We start from the raw sequence: 25,974 nt of genomic DNA on the forward strand, positions 1-25,974 counted from the left end.
CTTCCATATCCGCCACAAGTTCACCTGTACCTCCACACACATCATCTATTGCATCCGCTGCACCCGATGTGGCCTCCTCTATATTGGTGAGACAGGCCGCTTACTTGCGGAACGCTTCAGAGAACACCTCTGGGCCGCCCGAACCAACCAACCCAATCACCCCGTGGCTCAACACTTTAACTCCCCCTCCCACTCCACCGAGGACATGCAGGTCCTCGGACTCCTCCACCGGCAGAACACAACTACACGACGGCTGGAGGAGGAGCGCCTCATCTTCCGCCTGGGAACCCTCCAACCACAAGGTATGAATTCAGATTTCTCCAGCTTCCTCATTTCCCCTCCCCCCACCTTGTCTCAGTCGGTTCCCTCAACTCAGCACCGCCCTCCTAACCTGCAATCCTCTTCCTGACCTCTCCGCCCCCACCCCACACCGGCCGATCACCCTCACCTTGACCTCCTTCCACCTATCCCACCTCCATCGCCCCTCCCCCTAGTCCCTCCTCCCTACCTTTTATCTCAGCCTGCTTGGCTCTCTCTCTCTTATTCCTGATGAAGGGCTTATGCTCGAAACGTTGAATTCTCTATTCCTGAGATGCTGCCTAACCTGCTGTGCTTTGACCAGCAACACATTTGCAGCTGTCACTGGCTAGACCAGTGTCTATTGCCCATGCCCAACTGTTACAAGTCAACGACATTGCTGTGGTCTGGAGTCACATGTAAAAGCTTCCTTCCCTAAAATGAACCAGAGGAGCTTTTCCAGACAATTGATAATGGTTTCATGGTCAGCATTAGACTAGCATTTTACTGGATTCAAATTTCGTCATCTGCCAGGATGGGTTTCGAACCTACGGCCCCAGAACATGAGCCTGGAATTCTGGATTACTAGCCCACTGCACCACAGCCTCCCCAACACGTGGCTGGCTTGCTCCTTCCACTGTACACAGCTCCATTGGGACTAGGGGGTAACATCTCCACATTACAGAGCACTGGCTCGCCTCTGAATGGTTAGCACAGGGTCTCCCTTGTACGTGGAAGAGCCAACCCAATTCTCCCATGATCCGAGTCCTAACCTGCCGCAGGTCCATAAGATCCAGGATCTTATCCTCATATTCTGCTGGATCATCACCGTAGTGTTCCTCAATGAAATCCTGTGGGAATGAGAAACATAGAGCACTGAGAGGGCATAAGGAGCTGACAGAGAGTAAACGCAAGCTCACGTGGGTGAAATCCAAGAAAAATGAGGAAGAACACCAGTCACAAAACTTACGGACCACCTGGTCTTCATCACCATCGCGTTCCTATTCTGCTCCAGAAATGCCTCCCACACCCCTTTTCCAATTCCATCCATCACCCAAAACTCCCTGAGTAACAGACAGGTGTCAGTGATTTTTGAAGCCGTGCCATTAAAAGCCTAACCCGTGGTCGGAGAATGAAGGTCAGACCAATACAGATAGATGTGAGGAAGCACCTCTACACACACAGGCAAGGAGGGGTTTGGAGCTCTCTTCCACAAACAGCAGTGAACGCTGGATTCGGTGTTCATTTTAAATCTGGGATAGATACAGGTTTGTTAAGTGGAATGTTCAGGGATATGGGTCACAGGCAGGTGTGTAACGTTAGGTCACCGATCAGCCATGATCTCACTGAATGGTGGAACAGTCTCAATGGGCAGAATGGCCTGGTCCTGTTCCTATGTAAATGTACCAAGAAATCAAATTGGTCACACACAGGGATCTCATGGATGTGTGTCTGTGACAGTAACAAATACTTTGTGCACAACACAGGAATGGGATTCACTTTGTTACCCCTCGGGTCCCCATTACCCCACACATCCCCGGGAGGGGGTGGGGGTGTCCCTGTCACACTGTGGGCCCCAGGAGGCGTCCTTGGGGCATCCCTAATACCCCACTGGGGTGGCTTCCTCCCCAGGGATTCAGTGCTCCTGCTCCTCCAAGGCCCAGTATTGACATTTATTACACAACAGTAACACAGGATTCCTCAACATCCACCACCTGCATTTGTATATCACCTTTATCATTCAGTTATTTGGTATAGAACTGGAATGTTGATGAGAAAAGACATTTTCTAAAAACATTTCGTCTTGCACGAAGAATAATTTGCAGGAAAACCCATAGTAAAGAGAAAACAAAGTGGATTCTCATGAGGGGAAGGTACAGAGTCGTTGGTATGTACTAGATGCTTTACCATGGAAAATGTACCAGTTCATGATGACCGGGATCTTGGTTTCAATTTTAAAATGTGTCCATTTCCTCAGATAGCCATAAATAATCCCAGGTAGGGAGCTCTCCCCCATTCAACTGTCACCACACACACAGAGACACAGACAAAATTATTTTTTAAAGAAGGTCAGATGATATTGTTTGTGGGATCTTGCTGTACTAACATCACATGCTTGATATCCTGCACTCGTACTGAGATCTCACATCAGTCCTTCAGAATGCCCCAAGATGGTAAAAGGTGCTATGGAAATGCAAGCTCCAATTTGAAGTTTGGTTGCCTAGGAAACCATCTCCTTGACAGCCAAAGCAGCTCTGGCCTTACCCTCAAAGGCGTGACAAAGTCAACTTCCTTTGTCTCCTTCAGTCCCAGTGGGATGAGTGGAAAACAGAGTGCAGCCCTGCAAAAAACAAATCACAGACAAACTCAGGCAAATCCCGACAATGGGTGCAACAGTCAGTTTACAAATCTCAGAAATCAAATCCTGACCCGAACAGTGCACATTGTGTCTGGTATCCCAGTGAGGCAGGATTACACTGTCCATCCAATCGCAAAAGAAAATACTGTTTTGTCATCAAATAACCCCATCAGCATTAATCAGCTTGTCAAAATGAGGGAGGGATAGGGAAGAGACAAACTCAAATCCAAGCCCAACAGGTACAAGGTGGATTGTTCATATTAAACAGCTTGCACTTCCCTGGGGGTGGGGGTCCCTAGGGGTGGGGGTCCCTAGGGGTGGGGACAGGATTTAATGTGTTAAAGTTTCAGGAGCAGAAGCGAAGCACAAATTTACTGAAAAGGATCGGAGACGGAACTGGCTGCAGCGACCTTGACAAGAGACAGCGAGAAAGAGAACAAGAGAAAATCTGGTTGCGTGGAGATTAGTGAAATTTAGGCAGAGTTGGTGAGATCAGGACACAATGAGGGTTTTCATCACAGTATCGGATGGATTTGAACAAGGTTGAGTTACACTGAATGGGCATGGAGTGAAACCTGCCAGCACATTCCACTGTGCGGTGCCAGGGAGACTGGCACAGACACTGTTTGTTCAGGGCACTCAGCAAAAAGGGCTTCTCTCCAGGTCTTATTCCTCACACTGGTGAATGCCCCTCACTTAAGGTGGTCTGTTATCAGCAGTCCCTTCCTTCTCCCATGTCTTAGCAAACACTCCTACCCCTTTCCTCCCGAATCCTCTCCCTCCTACTCTGAACCTCAGTTTCCACAGAGAAGGACAGAGTCAGTAGATGAGCCTGGTGTGCAGTTGGGAGTTAGACTCCCCTTTACAGAGTCAGGGCTTTTAAAATTTATTTATGGGATGTTGCTGTCAGCAGCTGGCCCATCATTTACTGCCCATCACTAGTTGCCCCTTGAGAAGGTAGGGGTGTGCTGTCTTCTTGAACCGCTGTGGTTCAACCGCTAGTTGACCCACATTGCCCTAACGGAGGGAATTCCAGGATTTTGATCCCGTGACGCTGAAGGGACGGTGATGTATTTCCAAGTCAGGATGGTGAGGGGCTTGGAGGGAAACTTGCAGGGGGTGGTGTTCCCATGTACCTGCTGCCCTTGTCCTTCTAGATGGAAGCAGTCGTGGGTTTGGCAGGTGCTGTCTGAGGAACTTTGGTGAGTTTCTGCAGTGTATCTTGTAGATAGTACACACTGCTGTCACTGAGCGTCGATGGGGGAGGGAGTGGGTGTTCGTGGATGTGGTGCCAATCAGGCGGCTGCTTTGTCCTAGATGGTGTTGAGCTTATTGAGTGTTGTCAGAGCTGCTCCCATCCAGGCAAGTGGGGAGTATTCCCTCACACTCCTGACTTGTGCCTTGTAGATGGTGGACAGGCTTTGGGGAGTCAGGAGGTGAGTTACTTGCTGCAGGATTCCCAGCCTCTGAGCCCCTGTTACAGCCAGGGTTTATGTGGTGAGTCCAGTTCAATTTCTGTATGTTAATAGTGGGGGATTAGACCCTGAGGAAACTCTTCAGTCCCAGGATTGAGGGACACCTTTAAACTCAGGCAAGAAGGACTGAAGGAAGAGGAATTGAACTGAGATTGGGACAGGACAGGGAGAGGGACTGAATGGCCCACGATCAATTCTTACTTAAAAATAACCCAGAAAAAAAAACCCCAGTGATTTGAGCCTGAGCCACACAAATACCCCACCTGTCGGTCTCAATCAGGGCACTCTGTACAGACTCCATCCCCCAGCCCAGATATACCCCAGCCCCTAACCCCAGACAGACCCCAGTCATTGGGAGGAAAGTCTCATTGAGAGCGTCGTAGAGGTAGCTGGGATGAGCGTGATGGGAATGGTCATGGCGATAATAGAAGGTCTACAATGTGGAGTAACACCGAGTCCACAATGACCTTCCAAAGCATATCCCCCACCCAGATCCAGAAGCCTACCCCATTGGTTACTTTTGAGAACTCACTTTTCATTCTGATAAACTTCGACAGAGCTGTTTAATCCTTCCAGTTCCTCCTTCAGCAGCTGCAAGTTTGAATTGACAAAGCTCAGTTCCAGCAGCACTGTTTCTCGCACCTTACTGTTGTCGGTCGCCCTGTGAACACAGAATCAGGAGTCTCACTCTGCCTGCTCCAGGTAAATGTAGTGAGACAAACATTACCCATCCACACCCTCACAGCCCGTCAGTCCTCGTCAGTCTCCCAGGGCCACAGCTCTGTAAGGCTGGGGGTCATCCAAATCAGACAGACATATTTCTAAGATTAGAGTGGTGCTGGAGAAGCACAGGTCAGGCAGCATCCGAGGAGCAGGAAAATCGATGTTTCAGGCAAAAGCTCTTCAACAGGAATCATTGGAAAGATATTTCCAATACAGCCCACTCCTCCTGAATCCTCTGATGACCCACCAGAACAGATCATTCAAAGATACAGCCTGTTCCTTTGGTCTTTATACCACTGGGCAAGACCCAGGAGAAGGATGGGTCATTAGTACATTCCTGCCTATATACATATAAATACAAGGCTAAAACGGACAGATTTTTAATCATGAATGGAATCAAGGGCTGTGGGGGAAAGGCTGGAGTGGAGTTGGGAATGATCAGATCAGCCATGATCTTACTGAATAGCACAGCAGACTCAATGGGCTGAATGGCCTGCTCCTCTTGTGGGTTGAGGTCACAGTTTACCAGCAGCAGTGATCCTCCTATAGACTTGAGAGTTGGACAGCCTACAGCTGGCATCTGGAATCTCTGGGGAAGGGCTACCATTGGGTGTCTTTTCATTGTTCGAATCCAGTGGTGTGAAAGGCAGTCTCACAACAGCATCCTCACGCTAACCACTCAAAACCAACTCCCCTCAGAAAGGGATGATGCTCTTACTCCTGCCCTCAGACTGCTGAGGCCATTGCTCAGCTTGGATGTCAGTCTCAACAGGAGGCTCCCACAAGGTACAGCAGAAACACTTTCGGGATGTCCTCAAAGAGGTCAAACATCGCCACTGGCTCATGGCAAACCCTGGCTTGTGACTGGGCAATGTGGAGGAGGTGGCCATTGGAAAGGCACAGAAAATACCATGGATCACTTGACAGTGAGCTGGCTGGTCTCCCGTAAGAAGTGGTATTCCTCAGGGATCAATGCTGGAATGGCTGCTGTCCACACTGATCAGAGTGGATCGTGTAGATGGATTGGAGGAAAAACCAGACAAATTAATGAGGGAGAAGTGAGTCGAGGTTTTCACGGTAGATCTGGAGGAGAAAGAGAGGAGGGGGGGTGCCAATAGAGCAATAACAACTGACAGTGGATGGTTGAGCTGAATGGCCTGTGTCCATACTACGGTCCGTATAACACACTCACGTCAGACCATTGTGTCTAGGAGTCAGGAGGTCATGTTGAACTGTACAGGACATGGTTAGAACACTTTGGGATTACTGCATTCAGTTCTGGTTGTCCTTCTGTAGGATGGACGTTGTTAAACTTGAGAGGGTTTAGAAAAGATTTAAGATTAGATTAGATTACTTACAGTGTGGAGACAGGCCCTTCGTCCCAACAAGTCCACACCGACCCTCCAAAGAGCAACCCACCCAGACCCATTCCCCTACATTTACCCCTGCCCCTAACACGACGAACAATTTAGCATGGCCAATTCACCTGACCTGCACATCTTTGGACTGTGGGAGGAAACCGGAGCACCCAGAGGAAACCCACGCAGACACGGGGAGAATGTGCAAACTCCACACAGACAGTTGCCTGAGGCGGGAATTTACAAAGAGGTTGTCAGGGTTGGAGGGTTTGCGTTATGAAGGAGGGGCTGAATAGGCTGGGACTATGTTCCCTGGAGGTGGTGGAGGAGGGTACAATTACAAAGGCGTTTGGACAGGTTGATGAATAGGAAGGGTTTAGAGGGATTGACCCAACTGCTGGCAAATGGGACGCGATTTATTTAGAATATCTGGTGGCATGGTTGGGTTGGAATGAAGGGTCTGTTTCTGTGCTGTATGAAACTATGACATGGAGAGTAGACATGGGCTAAATAATCTACTCCTGCTCGTGTTTTCAAAGAGACAGAGTTGTGTTTCTCGAGTGGGAAGGGACAGCCCCTGGGGAACTGTACCCATAGCGAGCTCACTGCTGGAGGATAAAAACCAAACAAGAAAGCCTCACTTTGCACGAACTGCTTTAAGGGACAGTATTCGTGCTGCTCTCCCTCAGTTTAGGGACAAGCATTTACTTCTTTGCTGTTGGCTGGCACGGTGATGCCAGGTCAGGACAGCTGCAGAGGCCTAGCTATGTTTGATCAGGTGCCAGGAGTACACTCCCAGCTGGGGAACGACGTGTTCATGTTCACGCTGAAAAATCAAAGGACAAAACATCACTGAACAGACCCCAGGGAAGGGAAGGGGGAGGAGAGAAAAAGGGACAAATAGACAGAGAGAGACCAGGACCCGCAGAGCGGACTTACCGAAGGAGGTTCTCAGCTCCAGCTCGCAGTCGCATGGCTTTAATGATCTGCTGATTGAGGGTGACCCTCTGGCTCTGCAGCTTACTGCGTCCAGTCTGAGCGTACGGATTGCAGCCCTGAAACAAGGCAAGGTGGGACATGGGCTCAGCCAACGGAGCAGAGGGTACGTTAAAAGGAAAGAGTGGTCACGGCAAGGCCAGAGAACAGGAACGTTTGTGCCCCCACACGCCCTGGGTCACATACAGGTCACTGAATGGACCCAGGCCCAAGGTTAGGGGCATCAGGAAGCAGAAAGAACAGCACATCCAATTACTTCACAATCTCACACACTGACCGTCCACAATTCAGGAAGCATTCTCTCCATCCACTTCTGAACTGAAACAAGGCCAGGGAACCTCCTGACTATCCCTGTGCCAACACCATGCTCCTCCACAGAGCAGCTCACACTGGGTTCACACACTGCCCTCAGCACAGTCTCCAAGTCCTTCCATTCAAAGCAGGAAGGGCCATGCTCATGTTAGCACCAGCCAACACCATCTCCCCCAGATACAACCCCAACTCGACTGGCCAGACTCCCACTGCTGTCCCCACAGAGTGAGGGAGGGAAAGGAACCAGACTTCAAAACTCCATCAACCACACAGCAATCTCAACACGTGGGGAGGACAGGTGGAAAAAAGATGGACGTATTTGTGGTTAACGTCATGGAGATAGAACCTGACATTGAAGGTAGGCATCTGCTGTCATGAGTTACAAGATCCAGGAGAGAACAGTGACCGCCTGAAGAGCCTCTCAAAGTCAAGTCTAACAGACTGCGAGGCAGCATGCTGCTGCCGTCTGGTTACAACTCTGCCAGAAGATCCACATGTCTTTGTACACGGGGAATGTCTGGGGCACAAGGGGGTCAAGAGGCAATAGGTCCAGCAAGAAAGGAATTAGCTTCATCGAGAATGAAGGTGGGTGAAGGGAAGTCACTGCAGTCTGCAACATGTTTGGAGAGATGGTCGAACATGTCCTGGAATAACATCCTTGGGATAACATTACCATGAAGTTCTAGAAACCGGAGGAAGCCTGTCTTTTCACCATGCCTTTGTAAAACTTCTGGTTTTCAAACAGAGTCCCAGGATCTCAGAGTGCAGGGAAACCGATCTTTCAGTCCAACCTTTCCACACTGACCAGATATCCCAATCTGACCTAGTCCATTTGCCAGCAGTTAGCCCATATCCCTCTAGACCGTTCGGATTCATGTACCTACCCAGATGCCTTTTAAAAGTTGTAACTGTACCAGCCTCCACCACATCCTCTGGCAGCTCAGTCCATTCACACACCACCCTCTGCATGAAAAAATTGCCCCTTAGGTCCCCTTTAAAATCTTTCCCCTCCTCATCTTAAACCTATACTGTCTAGTTTCGGACTCTCCTACCCTGGGGAAAAGACCTTGGCTATTTACCCTATCCGTGCTGTTCATGATTTTATAAATTTCTATTCGGTTGTGAGCAAAGAGTTGGAAAGGGTTAAAAGATATAGGATTTATCATCATCGAGAAAGGAATAATTTGATTCAGAATCATCAATTTGGTTTTGAGAAGGGTAGGTCATGCCTCACTAACCTTATTGAGTTCTTTGAGATGGTGACCAAACAGGTGGATGAGGATAAAGTGGTTGATGTGGTGTAGATGGATTTCAGTAAGGCGTACGATAAGGTTCCCCACGGTAGGCTATTGCAGAAAATATGGAAGCATGGGATTGAGGGTGATTTAGTGGTTTGGATCAGAAATTAGCTAGCTGAAAGAAGACAGAGGGTGGTGGTTGATGGGAAATATTCATCCTGGAGTTCAGTTACTAGTGGTGTACCAAAAGGATCTGTTTTGGGGCCACTGCTGTTTGTCATTTTTATAAATGACCTGGATGAGGGCATAGAAAGATGGGTTAGTAAATTTGTGGATGACATTAAGGTCTGTGGAGTTTTGCATAGTGCTGAAGGATGTTGGTTATAGAAGGACATAAATAAGCTGCAGAGCTGGGCTGAGAGGTGGCAAATGGAGTTTAATGCAGAAAAGTGTAAGGTGATTCACTTTGGAAGGAGCAACAGGAATACAGAGTACTGGGCTAATGGTAAGATTCTTGGTCGTGTAGATGAGCAGAGAGATCTTGGTGTTCAGGTACATAGACCCCTGAAAGTTTGTACCCAGGTCGATAGGGTTGTGAAGGCAGCATACACTGTTTTAGCATTTATTGATAGAGGGATTGAGTTTCAGAGCTACGAGGTCACGTTGCAGCTGGACAAAACTCTGGGGCAGCCGCACTTGGAGTACTGCATGCAGTTCTAGTCACCATATTTGAGAAGGATGTGGAAGCTTTAGAAAGAGTGCAGAGGAGGTTTACCAGGATGTTGCCTGGTATGTAGGGAAGGCCTTATGATAAGAGACTGAGGGACTTGAGGCTGTTTTCGTCAGAGAGAAGGTTGACAGTGACTTAGAGACATATAAGATAATCAGAGGATTAGATAGGGTGGATAATGAAACCCTTTTTCCTTGGATAGTGATGGCTAGCATGAGGGAACATAGCTTTAAATTGAGGGGTGATAGATATAGGACAGATGTCAGAGGTAGTTTCTTTACTCAGAGTAGTAAGAGCATGGAATCCTCTACCTGCAGGAGTAGACTCACCAACTTTAAGGGCATTTTATTGGGCATTGGATAAACATATGGATTATAATGGAATGGTGTAGGATAGATGGGCTTTAGACTGGTTTCACAGGTCGGCGCAACATCGAAGGCCATAGGGCCTGTACTGCGCTGTATTAGAACATAGACCAATACAATCACCCCTCAGCCTCCAATGCTCCAGAGAATTTAGCCCCAGCCCTTTCAGACTCTCCTTGTAGCTCAAATCTGGCAACATCCATAAAAATGTATATACAGTATACTAAAAGCAGCCTCACCAACGTCCTGTACAGCTGCTATATGCCTCCCAATGTCTATACTCAATGCACTGACCAATGAAGGCTAGTGTACTGAGCACCAGAGCTTTTGCCCGAAATGTCAATTTTCCTGCTCCTCGGATGCTGCCTGACCTGCTGTGTTTTTCCAGCACCACTCTAATCTAGACTCTGGTTTCCAGCATCTGCAGTCCTTGTTTTTACCTCCTTCATTGCCCTATCTACCTGCAACTCTACTTCCAAGGAGCTAGGAACATGCACTCCAAGGTCTCTTTGTTCAGCAACACTTCCCAAGACCTGACCATTAAGTGTATAAGTCCTGCCCTGGTTTGCCTTGCCAAAACGCAGCACCTCACATTTATCCAAATTAAACTTCACCTGCCATTCCCAGCCCATTGGCCCATCTGATCAAGATCTCTTTGTAATCTGAGTTAACTGTTTTGCTGTCCACTACACCTCCAGTACTGAACATTCCTCTTATACTCACACCCAAATCATTGATATAAATGACAAAAAGCAGTGGGCCCAGCACCAATCCTTGTGGCATCTTTAGTACCTTTTGTGCAAAAACTTTCAGAGATTTGTTTCTCCTACTGTTCCTGGCAGGTACCCCTTTACCAACCACATCCATCAAACTTAAAAAACAAAAGGGTATCAGCTTCAAATGAAACACTCAAACATGTGACAAATCATGAAAAACAAAAAGGGATAATATTTCAAACGCTGGTTTCCAAGATGGTGTCATGAGGTCATGCCTCTTAACATGAATATAATAAATTAGGAGTCTACTCAAGACAATACTTTGAATGAATAAATTACCTTTACTCTACAGAAACACTCTAAAGTGCTGCACAGGAATATCATAAAACAAAGTCTGACATTGAGCAACAAAAGAGGTTTTAAGTCAGGTGACCAAAAGCTTGGTCAGAGAGAAAGATTTGAAGAGTTGCTGTGAGAAGTGAGTGAGGTAAAGGGGTGTGGGCAGGGAATTCGAGAGCTCAGGGTGACCAGGCAGCAGGGGAGGTGGGGAGGGTGGGGGCATCGGAGGCAGAAGGACTAATAAACATACACTGGAGGCTGGAATTTGAGGAATGCAGAGACCTCAGATTTATGGGACTGGAGGAGATTATAGAGACACAAAGGGGGTGAGATAATAGAGGGAGATGAAAACATGGTTGAGAGTTTTGAAATTAAGATATTCCTTGGTCAGGCGGCAATGCTGGTGAGTGAGCAGGGGGCGATAGGGGCTGGGACAGAGAGGAATCAGGTAGGTGTGGGCTAACACCTTCAACACGTCTACCCAGTTCTGATCCACACTGAATGTCCCGAAGGCCCCATGAGAAATGGCAACGATGGAGATCCTGTATACATTGTCCCAGGTTATTCAGCAGAATGCCTCATTGTGCTTGTTAGAATGTTCTAGAATGAAGCAGCGTGGATGATGAAATAAATGGGCCTCCCAGTCAGATCTGTCTGCACAGTTAGAGCGTGGGACCCTGCGCCACACGGTGCGTTCACACCGCGACGCGGGGCCCTGCGCCAGACGGTGCGTTCACACTGCGACGTACACTTAGACAAACATGAACTGGAGGACCATCAACTCAGTGCAAGACTTTGGTCTGTCTGTACCTCACTGGTCACCCAGTGTAATGAGCGGTCCGTGACCGAGTGTGCAAACTTTCACATTCCCCGGTGTGAGAGGCCGTGGGGAAAGCTCACTGCTATGGACCCCAGGCTGTACACCCCAGAGAAAGTTTAACATAAAACAGATACACACATTGTAAAGACAGACTTTAAATACAGTACACTGCAATCAAACAACAATTCCAAACAGATATTTAACATACTCTACAAGTTACTGAACAAAGTATACATTTCTGAAAAATATTAAAGGAAATAAAAGGATGGGGGAGAGCAAGAAATGGATGAGATGATCTTCTTGAATGGTGGGTAGTATTGGAAGAGCCGAGTGGCCTCCTCCCGCCCAGTGTAGGCAGAGAGGGAGAGAGAGAGAGGGAGGGAGAGAGAACACACCTACTGCACTCACTGGGTTTCCTTACTGCCTTTCAGCTCAGACAATAACCTGAAGATTTCTCAACTGAACAAAACCACAGGCACACACTCCCCAGCATTGCAACTGATATTAATATCTCAAACAGATGGCAGAAACACTCTGTAGAAATTACAATGGCTCCAACACAGGGGAAGTGTCAGGAGACTACAGGATGGCTAATGTGGTTCCACTATTCAAGGAGGGTGAGAGAGATGAACCAGGAAATTACAGACCGATGAGTCTCATGTCAGTGGTAGGGAAACAATTGGAGAATTTTCTGAAGGAGCAAATTAATCAGCACTTGGAGAAGCATGGATTAGTTAGGGATAGTCAACATGACTTTGTCAGAGGGAGGTCATGCCTAATAAGTTTGTTAGAATGTTTTGAACATGTGATCAACAGTGTGGCTGAGGTAAGTACAGTTGGTGCAGTTTATGCAGATTTCAGCAAAGCCTTTGGTAAGGTTCCACATGGGAGACTGGTTGAGAAGGTTCAAGCACATGGAATTAAGGAAAACCTGATGAGATGGATCAGAAACTGGCTTAGCAATAGGACAGAAAGGGTAGTGGTAGGCAGCTGTCTGTGTGACTGGAGCCTGGTGTCATCAGGGTACCACAAGGAGCAGCACAACGGGACCCTTATTGTCCGTTATGTACAGAAACGATACGGGTGCGGGGGAATGTTAAGTTTGTAAATGACACCAAGATTGGTGGAGTGGTTAATAATGAAGATGGGGGTTGTGGGTTACAGGAAGAAACAGGTGGGTTGGTCGGATGGGCAGACCAGTGGGAGATGGTGTTTAATCCTGATAAACGTGAGGTAATACACTTTGGAAGAAGTAACAAGATGAGGGTGTATTTAATGAATGGCAGCACACTAGGCAGCTTAGAGCAACAGGGGGAGCTTCGAGTGAAGTCAGCAAAGCACCTGAATAGGATAATGAAGGCGTATGGGACACTTGCTTTCATCAGCCTTGGCACTAAAATATAACAGCGAGCGGGAAAGGTAGAGTTGTACAAAGTGTTGGTTAGTTCACAACTGGAGAACTGTGTGCAGTTCTGGTTACCTCCCTCCAGGAAGGGAGTGATAGCACGAGAGGGGGTTACAGAGGAGGGTCACCAGGATATTAAAACAATAAGTGCAGATGCTGTAAATCAGAAACACAAAACAGAAGTTGCTGGAAAAGCTCAGCAGGTCTGAAGAGAAATTAAAGTTCGAACTTCCTCAGAACTCAGCGTTCTAGACCCGAAACATTAACTCTGATCTCTCTCCACAGATGCTGCCAGACACGCTGAGGTTTTCCAGTGATTTCTGGTTTTGTTCACCAGGATGTGCCTGAGATGGAGAAACGGATCTGTAAGACCACCCGAGATGGGCTTGGATTGTTTTGTTTAGCACAGAGCGACAGAGGGGCAAACATGATTGAGATGTGTATGATAGGCTAGCTAGAGAGCAGCTGTTCCCCTTGGTTGAGGGGTCAATCACAAGGGGGCATAGTTTTAGGATAAGGGGTAGGGGATTCGGAGAAAACTTGTCACTCAGCGGCTGGCAGGAATCCGGAATGCACTGCCTGGGAAGGTAGAAGAGGATGGAAGGCTTTTGAATGAGTATTTCAAATATTGTGATGTTCAGGTGCTGATATTGGACTGGGGTGGACAAAGTCAGAAGTCACATGACACCAGATTACAGTCCTTACTTTTTGTAACATGTAACACAAAAGGAGCAGTGCTCCAAAAACGTGTGATTTCAAATAAACTTGCTGGACCACAAGCAGACTTCTGATCTCAAATATCATAACATTCAAAGAGATGGGACAAGTGCAGGAAATTGAAATTAGCACATCTTTATTGGCAGTTATGTTGTTGCAGACTTGATGGGCCGAAGAGCCTTTTCTATGCTGTATGAATCTGGGACCCTGCTGTGTCCCATTGGTGCTGCATGTCCTACACTGATCACACAGCAGGTCGACTCCATGGGGGTGAACGACATTATAGAAAGGAAAGCTCTTTGAGGTTTATATTGAGAGAGGAACCAGCTGTGCTGGTTTCAGCTTCAATGTCATCATTAACAACATGAAGAGTTTATCCAGGAGCAGGGAGGAGCCAACTGCCGTGTGACTCACTATCTCTGACGTGTGACGCTGCAATGACAGGGTGCAGGTAGCAATGGGTAAACCCATTCTGTGTCACACATTCCAACAGTCACATGTGACGTCATGATACTACATAGGGGCAGTGTCCCGACTCTCCCCCAACAGGGGGCAGGTCTACACCCCCAGCCACCTTCAGTAAAACCAAAAGGAACTGGACTCAGACCCGAATCATCTTCTTTAAATGTTTGCTCCCAGGCTCATTTTTCAAGGGCTTTGACACTATTACCGGATCAATTTTCAACAGAGAAATCCTGCAGGGGAACGTGGGTGTGAGAGAGATTAACTGGCCAGTTTCTTCAAAGAACTAGAATCAATCCAAAGGGCTGAAGAGTGAACAGCAGGATGGAGAAGAGAATTTTCCTCACCGGTTACTCTGTCTCCATAACCAGCTCCACTGGTAACCCAGTGATACATCAATATCCAAGGTCTTTTCCCTGGGGTGGGGATGTCCATAACCAGAGGCATGGGTTTAGGGTGAGGGGGGAAAGATTTAAAAGGGACCTAAGGGGCAACTTTTTTTTAAACGCAGAGGGTGGTACGTGTATGGAATGAGCTGCTAGAGGCCGGAGTAGATACAAGTTCAATTACAACATTTAAATGACATCTGACAGGTGTATGAATCGAAAGGGTTTATAGCTCTATGGGCCAAACACCAGCAAGTGGGACTAGTTCAATTTAGGGAAGCAGGTCAGCATGGACACGTTGGGCCGAAGGGTCTGTTTCTGTAATGTATGACTCTCTAAACCTCCCGACACAAATCCCCTCAGACCCCCAACACTCCCCCACCGCCCCCCCCACCCCACCCCGTACACACACTGACACCTCACTTACACCATCAAACAGCACGTAGTATAGCATCATTAGTATCATAAAACTCCGAAAGGTGTGTCACAGGAATGTTACAAAGCAAAAGCCTCACGCTGCATTACAAAACAAAATATTTGGGCTGATTGCCCAGACCTTGATAAAAGTTAGTTGTGGGGAGTGTCTTGAGGAGGAGAGTGAGGTAGAGAGGGTTAGGGAGGGGATTCCTGAGTATGGGGCCTAGACTGGAGAGGACACAGCTTTGAGTGGAGCAGTGATGGAGATCACAAACATGTTATAAAAGTGCAAGTTTCGTCAACAGACAGTAATCCCCTGGGTCCCAAATCCCACCCAGGGGACCCAGACAGCAGCTGCTATTGCCACAAAGCCACACACATGCTCACACTCTCCCCTACACACACACCCACACTCATTTACACTCGTGCACACTCATGTCTGTTCACGCTCACACACACTTACCCACCGTGAGCAGGAGACGTCCCTCACTCTAACATGGGGAGGGTTACCCACAGTGAGCTAAATAAACATTGCATATTGTTAAAGGAGATGGGAAAACCTCAATTCACCCTTCTCCCTAATCCCCTCATCACACATTCTTGGTATTAATGTAACCATGGTAACAATCTGTTATCATTTGTAGATTATCACGTTCCAGAAGCTTCTCTTTCTCCCTCACACACACACCTTTGTGTACATAAAGCAATTAATGCCGTCAGCTCAAAGCAGTCATAAACATAAACTCTGTCCATCGCATTCATTCTCTCTCTCTCTCTCTCTCTCTCTATGTCCTTTCCCTGGCCCTCACTCTATTGATGAGAACTACTTGTATGGCACTGTGTATGAACTCCCAGTTAACCTTCGATTGGACAGATGTGCTCTGATCACCATTTGGTCATTTGTCTTAAATACCCTCAGGATCAAAGTGTCCAGTAAAGTCTTTGGAGGTTGATAGTATGTTGAAGGAATGGAAGATATTGATGTGGCTGAGGGAAGGATTGTCCTTTTTGCTGACCCTCCAGTTGGCCATCAAGGACCTGGCTAATTTCTCTCTCAGGATTGCCGTGGGGAAATCCTGGGATTTCGCCTCCTGCCACCCAACCAGACTCCGTGGCCCTGTGTCCACCCTCTGCTTCAGGGTGGAGTTTGCACCATCACAAAGCCAGCTCCAATCTGGTACAAATACCAGGGAACTAGAACTCCCACAGGTTAGAGTTGTATCGTAAGGCTCTCCCAGAGTTCATCAGCCTTTCCTTCAATCCTCGCACTCTCTCGGATTGTATTCACTCAGGGCCCAATGGAAGCCTGGGGCCTGTTTTATTGATTCCCTCAGTCTCCCACAGTCCAGGGGTGGATTAGCCACCGTAAAGGGGATAAGGTGGTACGTCTGGGTGAGGTGCTCTTCAGAGTCCATGCAGAAGTCGGAAGAAACAAGGGAACCCTGGGTCTAGCTGCTGGAATGAGGCAAGCAGTCATTATGGTCCACTGTTGACTGCATGAGTCAATAAAGCTGGGTGTGAATAGTGTCCCGTGTTGGCCAAGCTGGTAGGGAGTTTCAGGACACACAACACAAAGGGATTTTGTGAAGTCACTGCAGGAATGTCCCAAACCCAGCAATCAGGATCTCAAATTCTGCAACTCTCAACCCTCCAGGAGAATCCCCAATTCATAATCCCACTGGACACTGTTTGATCCTGAGCATAGTGTTCAGGATCTGGGTGGGTTGCGCTTCAGTGGGTCAGCGTGGGCTTATTGGGCCGAAGGGCCTGTTTCCACACTGAGTAATCTAAAAAAATCTTGTCCAGTTATTAAAGGCAATGCACTTATTAGTTTTATAGAGGGGGAAAGGCTAAGGTTCCAAGGGGTTTGTCGTGCGGATGATGAAATGGGAGACTTGAATGACAATGCACAGTTTAAAATTCAGCGGCATTCCATCCACAACAGCAAGGGAGGCTGTTTTCTCTCTCAGAAAGTGACTCATCTTCCCCAGACAGTAGTGAAGGCAAAGGCATTGAATACATTGGAGGGGTTGGGAGTTGAAGCTATCATAAATGATGGAGTGCAAGGTTCCCCCTCACACCTACCAGGGCTTCTCCCGGTTTGTATTTTGAATTTCCCAGCGTCAAAAGGTGTAAAGTTGGAAAAGCAGAGCAGATCAGGCAGCATCTGAGGAGCAGGAGAATCAACATTTCAAGCAAAAGCCCTTCATCAGGAAGGGGGAGGGGAGGAAAGAGGGTCGAGAGATAAATAGGAGGGTGGGGTGGGCTGGGGGGTAGCTGGGAAGGTGATAAATACAGTGGGGGGTGAAGGTAATAGGTCGGAGAGGAAGGTGGAACAGATCGGTGGGAAGGAAGATGGACAGGTAGGACAGGCCATGAGGGCAGTGCCGAGTTGGAGGGTTGGATCTGGGATGAGGGAGGGGAAGGGGAGAGTCAATGTTGATGCCGTGAGGCTGAAAGGTCCCAAGGCGAAAGATGAGGTGTCCTTCCTCCAATTGGCGAGTGGCTTTAATTCGGCGGGGAAGGAAGCCTGTCTTTGGGGAGAGTGTGGTGGGGGCTGGAGTGGTTGGCCACAAGGCGGTGGGGTTGTTTGGTGCGTTTGTTCCTTGAACCTCTCCACAAGTTGGCGTCCCTGATGTAGAGGAGACCATATCAAGAGTAACAGATGCAGTAGGTGAGATGGATGGATGTGCAGGAACATCTCCGCCAGATTTAAAATGATCCCTTAGGTCCATGGACGAGGATTGGGGGGGAGTTGGGGGGTGGTTCTCTCATTTCCTCCATTTTGAATTTCCAGTCACCAGTGATTTGGTTTGTTTACGGGAGAAGTTTCTTTTTAATACTTTCTCAGGATGTGGGTGTCACTGGCCTGGACAGTGTTCAGCACCCACCCTGAGCTGCCCTGGAGATGGTGGCCATTGGTGAGCCCTGACAGACAGCACTATATTAGAACAAGTCAGAACAAGACAATGTGAACTAGCTAAGTACCACAAACCAAGGCACTAAAGCAAGGCTCCGAGTGAGTGTGGAATTGAAGGAAATGAGTATTAGAGAGAAAATGGTGCTGGGGAGTTTAATGGGATTGAAGGCTGACAGATCACCAAGGCCTAATAATGTACATCCCAGAATACTAAAGGAAGTGGCCCAGAAAATATTGGATACATTTCTGATCATCTTCCAAAAATCAACAGACTCTGGAACAATTCCTACAGATCGGAGGGTGAAAAATACAACCCACAATTCATAGAGGGAGAGAAAACACAGAATTCCTGACCAGTTAGCCTATCAATGGGGAGAATGATGGGAGCCTGCGATAAAAGACGTGATAATAAAATTTGGAATGCAGTAATGGGATTGGACAAAGTCAGTGTGGGTTTATGAAAGGCAAATCATACGAGGAACGGCTGAGGATCCTGGGATTGTATTCATTGGAGTTTAGAAGATTAAGGAGAGACTTAATAGAAACTTACAAGATAATACGTGGCTTGGAAAGGGTAGACGCTAGGAAATTGTTTCCGTTAGACGAGGAGACTAGGACCTGTGGACACAGCCTTAAAATTAGAGGGGGTCAATTTAGAACAGAAATGCGGAGACATTTCTTCAACCAAAGACCGGTGGGCCTGTGGAATTCATTGCCGCAGAGTGCAGTGGAGGCCAGGACGCTACAAGGCAGAGATTGATAGATTCTTGATGTCCCGAGGAATTAAGGGCTACGGGGAGAATGCGGGTAAGTGGAGTTGAAATGCCCATCAGCCATGATTGAATGGCGGAGTGGACTCGATGGGCCGAATGGCCTTACTCCCACTCCTATGTCTTATGGTCTTATGATGAACAAACTGACTGGTGTTGTTTGAGGCTGTAACTAGTCACCAAGACAAGGGAGAGCCAGTGGGTGTGGTGTTTCCGAAGAGTTTTGATTAGGTTTCTCAGAGGGAAGTGGGTAAAGGTAAAGTCCATGGGATGCGAGTAATGTATGAGCACGGACTGAGAATTGGAAACAGACAGAAAACCAAGAATGAGAATAAATGGGAGGTTTCCCTGAGTGACAGGCATTGACTCAAGAGGGCCATGTTTCAGCGTCAGCTGTTCACATAAACAACAACCACCTGGATCAGGGAACCAAATGCAGCCTTTCCCAATTTGCTGAGAACATAAACTGGGCAGGATTGTGAGGAGCATGCAAGGAGGCTTCACAGAGATTGAGACAAGCTGAGTGAATGGGCAAGCAGTTAAATGTGATGTTATATCCATCATTGTGGAAATCACAGGAAGAGTGTTATTTAAATGGTGTACATCGGGAAGTGTGGATGTACAAAGGGATCTTGGTGTCTGTGTAAACCAGTGAAAGCAGACAGGCAGGTGCAGCAAACAATTAGAAAGGCAAATGGTATGTTGGCCTTCATTGTTACAGGATTCGAATTCAATAATCCGGACTGTCTTACTGCAGTTAGACAGGGCCTTGCTGAGACCACACCTGGAGTACTGCATCCTCTCCGAGAGAAGAGATTCTTGCCATGAGGAAGTGCAGTGGAGCTTTTTCACTGTCAACGAGGGTGGTACCAGGGGACTGGAGAGTGGCGAATGTTGTGCCCCTGTTCAAAAAAGGGAATAGGGATAACCCCGGGAATTACAGGCCAATTAGTCTTTCTTCGGTGGTAGGCAAAGTAATGGAAAGGGTACTGAGGGATCGGATTTATGAGTATCTGGAAAGACACTGCTTGATTAGGGACAGCCAGCACGGATTTGAGAGTCTTGTAGGGCTCTGGCCTGAAACGTCGAATTTCCTGTTCCTTGGATGCTGCCTGACCTGCTGTGCTTTAACCAGCAACACATTTTCAGCTCTGATCTCCAGCATCTGCAGACCTCACGTTTTACTCTTGTAGGTCTTGCCTTAAAAGTCTTATTGAATTCTTTGAGGAGGTGGCCAAGCATGTGGATGTGTCCTGAGACTCCCTACCAGCTTGGGCAACACTGGACACTATTCACACCCAGCTTTATTGACTCATGCAGTGAACAGTGGACCATAATGACTGCTTGCAGAGGAGATTTACCAGGCTGTTGCCTGGAATGGAGAATAGGTCGTACGAGGATAGGTTGAGAGTGCTAGGCCTTTTCTCATTGGAAAGGCGAAGGATGAGGGGTGACTTGATAGAGGTTTATGAGATGATCAGGGGAATAGATAGAGTAGACAGTCAGAGACTTTTTTCCCGGGTACAACAGAGTGTTACAAGGGGACATAAGATTAGATTAGATTACTTACAGTGTGGAAACAGGCCCTTCGGCCCAACAAGTCCACACCGACCCACCAAAGCGCAACCCACCCATACCCCGACATTTACCCCTTACCTAACACTACGAGCAATTTAGCATGGCCAATTCACCTGACCCGCACATCTTTGGACTGTGGGAGGAAACCGGAGCACCCGGAGGAAACCCACACAGACACGGGGAGAATGTGCAAACTCCACACAGTCGCCTGAGTCGGGAATTGAACCCAGGTCTCAGGCGCTGTGAGGCAGCAGTGCTAACCACTGTGCCACCGTGCCACCCACAAATCATAAATTTAAGGTGAAGGATGGAAGGTATGGGGGGGGGGGGGATGTCAGGGGTAGGTTCTTTACCCAGAGAGTAGTGGGGGCATGGAATGCGCTGCCTGTGGGAGTGGCAGCGTCAGAATCATTGGTGACCTTTAAGTAGCAATTGGATAGGTACATGGATAGGTGCTTAAGCTAGGACAAATGTTCGGCACAACATCGTGGGCCGATGGGCCTGTTCTGTGCTGTATTGTTCTATGTTCTGTGCTCCATGGACTGATACCCAGGGATGGTAGGACTGCCCTACGAGGAGAGAGTGGTTTAACTGGGCCTGTATTCACTAGAGTTTCAAAGGATGAGGGGGATCGAGTTAAACATATGATGCTCTAACAGGGCTGGACAGACTAGATACAGGGAGGACGTTTCCCCCCAGGGTGTGGGGTCTACAACCAGGTGTCACAGTCTCAGGATATGGGGTAAGCGATTTAGCACTGAGACAAGGAAACATTACTACACTCAGAGGGTAGTGAACCTGTGGAATGTTCTCCCGTGGAAGGCTATGGAGGCCAAGTCACTGAGTTTATACAAGAAAGAGGCCATGCCAATAATGAATGGTGGAGCAGGCTCAACGGGCTGAATGGCTTACTGCCAAACCTGGTCACATTTTACACAACTTAAACAGCTCACCACAACAACTCCACCTACAGAAACTTGGTAGCCAAGCCATTACCCTCAGGGCAACTGGGCCCTGCACCAGGAGATACCTGCTGATCTTCACCTATTTACTCCGTCTCTCAGTCAGAGGGAGAGCCAATCCTGTAGGCCCCACAAACAGGGAAAAACAACTTCATTCATCCAATCTTCCTCCCTGTCCCAGTTTTTACAGTCTTCAGTCACTGGGCAGTGATCAGGAGCAGGAACCCTGGCTGACTTCCTGAAGTATCCAAGGGAGAGAGAATGACAAGGAGAAGCAGGATGATGCTGACCAGGTATCTCTAAGTCCTTTGATTGCCTCAGTTCAGAGAGCTCAGAAAGAAACTAAACATTGCAGATACAGAAACAGTAACTGTATTGACTCGAGATAACTAGTGAGTCACCTGTTTAAACATCAGCAACACCCACAGCAGCTCAGGAACAAAATACTGGCCAATCCAGCCTCAACAGTCCCTCTGAGATGGAACCCTCCCATTACCGTTCATGTACACAGGGTTACTATTACACTGCACACTCTCTTGTTAAACAGTGATACATTTTAATTATACAATTCACCACTTCACCCAATCCCAGCAATCAACAAATGGCCACCCCTGATTTATAAACCAGACAACTTCACCCAACGAGGCAAACTCTTTACTAAATTATTCAACACCAGCCCCCAGCCTCTCCATGGCCTAATATCAGTCCCCTCTCTTTAGTGTTGTCAGTCAGCTGTGAGAGAGAGTGAGAGACCGATGTGGAGTAATTACAGAATCCAGACAGCGTGCGAGTCGGTGATCCTGTAGCTGTGTAAATGTTTAGTGGGACCTAGCTCTTTGTGGTGTTACACAGACTAACACAGTAGCATCCAATCCACGGCCTTCTGAACTCTCCACAACAACCTGAAATTAGTGACTCCTCCTCACCAATCGGACGGAGGAGACAATTTCAACACCACAGTCCAAACCCTCCAATTTTACAATGCCTGGCCAACTTTTACAATGCCTGGCCAACTTTTACAATTGACAAAGTCCTGTATGACAGACTGATTAATAAAACAGGGTTGGGATCGAAGGGAGCGTAGCAAGCTGGCTATAGAATCAGTGCAGTGACAGGGAATGAAAGGCGATGGTTGGTGGTGTTTAATAACTGCAAGGCTGGTTCAAGGGGCATTCAGTGGGGCTCAGTAATACATCTGCTCCTTTTGTGCTCTTTATTAATAACTTTGACATGATCAAGAAGTTTTCAGACGACACAAAGACTGGCTGCATGGCCAATAACAAAGACGGAATCTGGAGAGTGCAGGAAGATATCAATTGGGTGGACAGGACGTGGCAGATGGAGTTCAGCTGGGAGTAGTGCAAGGTGATGCATTTGGAAAGGTCAAATCAGATAGAGAAGTCCAAAATGAACAGAGAGAAAGTGAGGGACCTGGAGCAAATATCTGCAGATCCCCGAGGATCACAGGGAAGGTCATGATGATGTTTGGGAAGATAAATCTTGTTGTATTATTAAAAAATGGCTGGACAGCTGGTTTGTGATGCAGGGCATTGCCAACCACCTGAGGTTACCATGAAGGGGTCGGTCAGTCGGTCTGTCTCTCTCCAAGGTTATGCTGTAATGGTCACCTCATCACAGCAAGGGGGTCAACAAACCATACAGATACAGAGGAGATTGAGGAGGTTGCCAGGGCTGGAAATGTGTGACTGTAAGAAAGCAATATTCTGACATTGTCATACCCACTGAATCAGACCGTTCAGACAATGTCCCAGACCCCACCATCCCCATCCCTGGATATGTCCTGTTCCACCGTCAGGCCAGACCCAGTAGAGGTGGCAGCAGCACAGTGGTGTACAGTGGGAGGGAGCTGCCCCAGGAGTCCTCAACATTGACTCTGGATCCTATGAAGTTTCATAGCTTCAGATTAACCATGAGCAGAGAAACCTCCAGTTCATTACCACGTGTCACCCTCCCTCAGCTGATGCATCAATACTCCATGTTGAATCTTGCTCTGAGTAAACACTGAGGGTGGCAACGACACAATGTACTCTGGGTGGGGGATTTCAACGTTCATCACCAAGAGGGGCTTGGCAGCAGAACTAGAGCGAGCTGGTCAGGTCCTAAAGACATAGCTGTGAGACTTGCTGCCCCCCCACCCAGCCAAGCTGTTCCAGTGCAGTTACAATACTGGCATCTACCTGACAACGTGGCATCAAGGAGCCCGAGCAAAATGGGAGTCAATGGGTATCAGGGGCAAACTCTCCAGTGGTTCAAATCATACCTGGCACATGGGAAGATGGTCATGGTTGTTGGAGGTCAGTCATCTCAGCTCCAGGACATCTCTGCAGGAGTTCCTCAGGGTAGTGTCCTAGACCCAACCATCTTCAGCTGCTTTATCAATGACCTTCCCTCCATGAGAAGGTGGGAATGTTTGTACAATGTTCAGCACCATTCACAACTCCTCAGATACTGAAGCAGTTCATGTTCAACTGCAACAAGATTTGGACAATATCCAGGCTTGGGCCGATAAGTGGCAAGGAACATTCACACCACACAAACGCCAGGCAGTGACCATCACCAACAAGAGACAATCTAACCACCACCTCTCAACATTTAATGGTGTTACCATCACCGAATCCCCCACTGTCAACATCCTGGGGGTTATCATTAACAGCAACTCAACTGGGCTCACCACGTCAACACAGTGGCTACAAGAGCAGGTCTGAGGCTTGGAATCCTGTAGTGAGTAACTAACCCCCTGACACCCCAAAGCCTGACCCCCATCGATCAGGCACAAGTCAACAGTGTGATGGAACACTTCCCACTTATTGGAACTGCACCCATCAAGAAGCTTGATACCATCCAGGACAAAGCAGCCAGCTTGGTTGGTAACACATCCAGTACCTCCACCACCGACGCTCAGTAGCAGCAGTGTGTACCATCTACAAGATGCACTGAAGAAACTCACCAAAGATCCTCAGGCAGCACCTTCCAAACCCATGACCACTTCCATCTAGAGGGGGAAGGACAGCAGGTACATGGGAACACTACCCCCTTCAAACCACTCACTCTTCTGACTTGGAAATATATCACTGTTTCTTCACTGTCACTGGATCAAAATCATGGAATTCCCTCCCTAACAGCTTTCTGGGTCTCTGTAACATTGACGTAGTGTTTAGATGTGAACTTGTGTACAAGGCTATGGGTGAATTGTTGAACAATGAGATTAGAATAGTGAGGTGATTGACTTGTTATTGACTGGCACAGGTGTGATGGGCTGAAGGGTCTTTTTCTGTGCTTTAGATCTGATTCTCCATGGCTACCTACACCAATTAAACTGCAGTTCAAGAAAACACCTCACCACCACCTTCTCAAGGGCAACTAGGGATGGACATTAAATGGTTCCCTGCTCACACGTACCATTAATAAATAAACACCCAGCTTTCCTCACTGTGATTCAGAATCTCACACAAAATTGCTTCAGAATTCTCTCCAGGATGTGAGTACTCCACTCTCCTATTTACTGCCTGATCTCTATCTGGTACCATCCCTCAACCACTTTCACATTTATACAATCACAGTGCACAGGCAGTGACCCTCACCCACACACACACACCCAGAGGGACAGAGAGAGAGACACCCACACACACACACCCAGAGGGACAGAGAGAGAGACACCCACACACACACACCCAGAGGGACAGAGAGAGAGAGAGACCCCGAGACACACCCCCCTCCACAGAGAGAGATACACCCCTCTCCCAGAGAGACACACACACACCCAGAGAGAGAGAGAGAGAGATACATCCCCCCCCCCCCACCGAGACACACAGCCAGAGACAGACAGACAGACACACACCTACCCAGGGACAGACACACACCCACACCCAGGGGCAGACACAACACACCCCCACCCGGGGGCAGACTGGATCACTGCACTGACCGTGCAGTCGGTCAGAATCTCCCCGACAGTGGCTGGACACGATTCCCCCCCAAACCCCGGGACCCCCCTAAACGCTGGGATCCCCAAACCCCCCCCGATCCCCGGGCACTGACCTTGCGGAAATGGCTGCTGTCCCCGGGTGGACTGGTCGAATGGCCGCTGGTCCGGAGGGTGTCGGTCATCGTGGGATCGACTCCGGATCGCTCTGTCCGAGCCCCGCTCGGTCTCGGTCTGTGTCTGGGTCTGTGTGGGCTCTGGCTCTGGCTCTGGCTCTGGCTCTGGCTCTGGCTCTGGCTCTGGCTCTGGCTCTGGCTCTGGCTCTCTGGGTCGATCTACTGGATCCGAGTTCGCTGCTGGATCCCTTTAAAACCTGAGACGGGGACCCGACCCGCCCCCTCCCCCTGCAGCAGCCAATCACAGGCGGAGAGAGCAGATCCCCGGAGCGGAGTCAACACTGAGCAGAGTGAGGTGTGCAGCTGCTGGGGATCAGAGTCAGGGGCATGGTGCTGGAAAAACACAGCAGGTCAGGCAGCATCACAGGGGCAGGGCAGTCAATGTATCGGGCCAGAGCCCTTCATCAGGAATGAGAGAGAGTAGCCAAGCAGGCTCAGATAAAAGGTAGGGAGGAGGGACTTGGGGGAGGGGCGATGGAGGTGGGATAGGTGGAAGGAGGTCAGCACAGCCCA

The 25,974-nt window shown here is 48.3% G+C and overlaps 1 protein-coding gene across 1 annotated transcript in view; it reads right to left on the reverse strand.

The window, feature by feature from the left end:
- Positions 1-25,634, reverse strand: part of rhpn2 (rhophilin, Rho GTPase binding protein 2) — a 59,675-nt gene extending 34,041 nt beyond the window's left edge. Inside the window, exons 1-5 of the mRNA XM_060837911.1 lie at positions 25,402-25,634; positions 7,152-7,267; positions 4,664-4,792; positions 2,563-2,638; positions 1,071-1,148 (exon numbers count right to left, since the gene is read on the reverse strand). Coding sequence (XP_060693894.1) covers positions 1,071-1,148; positions 2,563-2,638; positions 4,664-4,792; positions 7,152-7,267; positions 25,402-25,470 — 468 coding nt within the window. The 5' untranslated portion in view covers positions 25,471-25,634. The remainder of the gene's footprint in view (positions 1-1,070; positions 1,149-2,562; positions 2,639-4,663; positions 4,793-7,151; positions 7,268-25,401) is intronic.
- Positions 25,635-25,974: the final 340 nt, after the last annotated feature.

This window comes from Hemiscyllium ocellatum, chromosome 17, assembly GCF_020745735.1.
Source record: "Hemiscyllium ocellatum isolate sHemOce1 chromosome 17, sHemOce1.pat.X.cur, whole genome shotgun sequence".
Lineage (NCBI taxonomy): Eukaryota > Metazoa > Chordata > Chondrichthyes > Orectolobiformes > Hemiscylliidae > Hemiscyllium > Hemiscyllium ocellatum.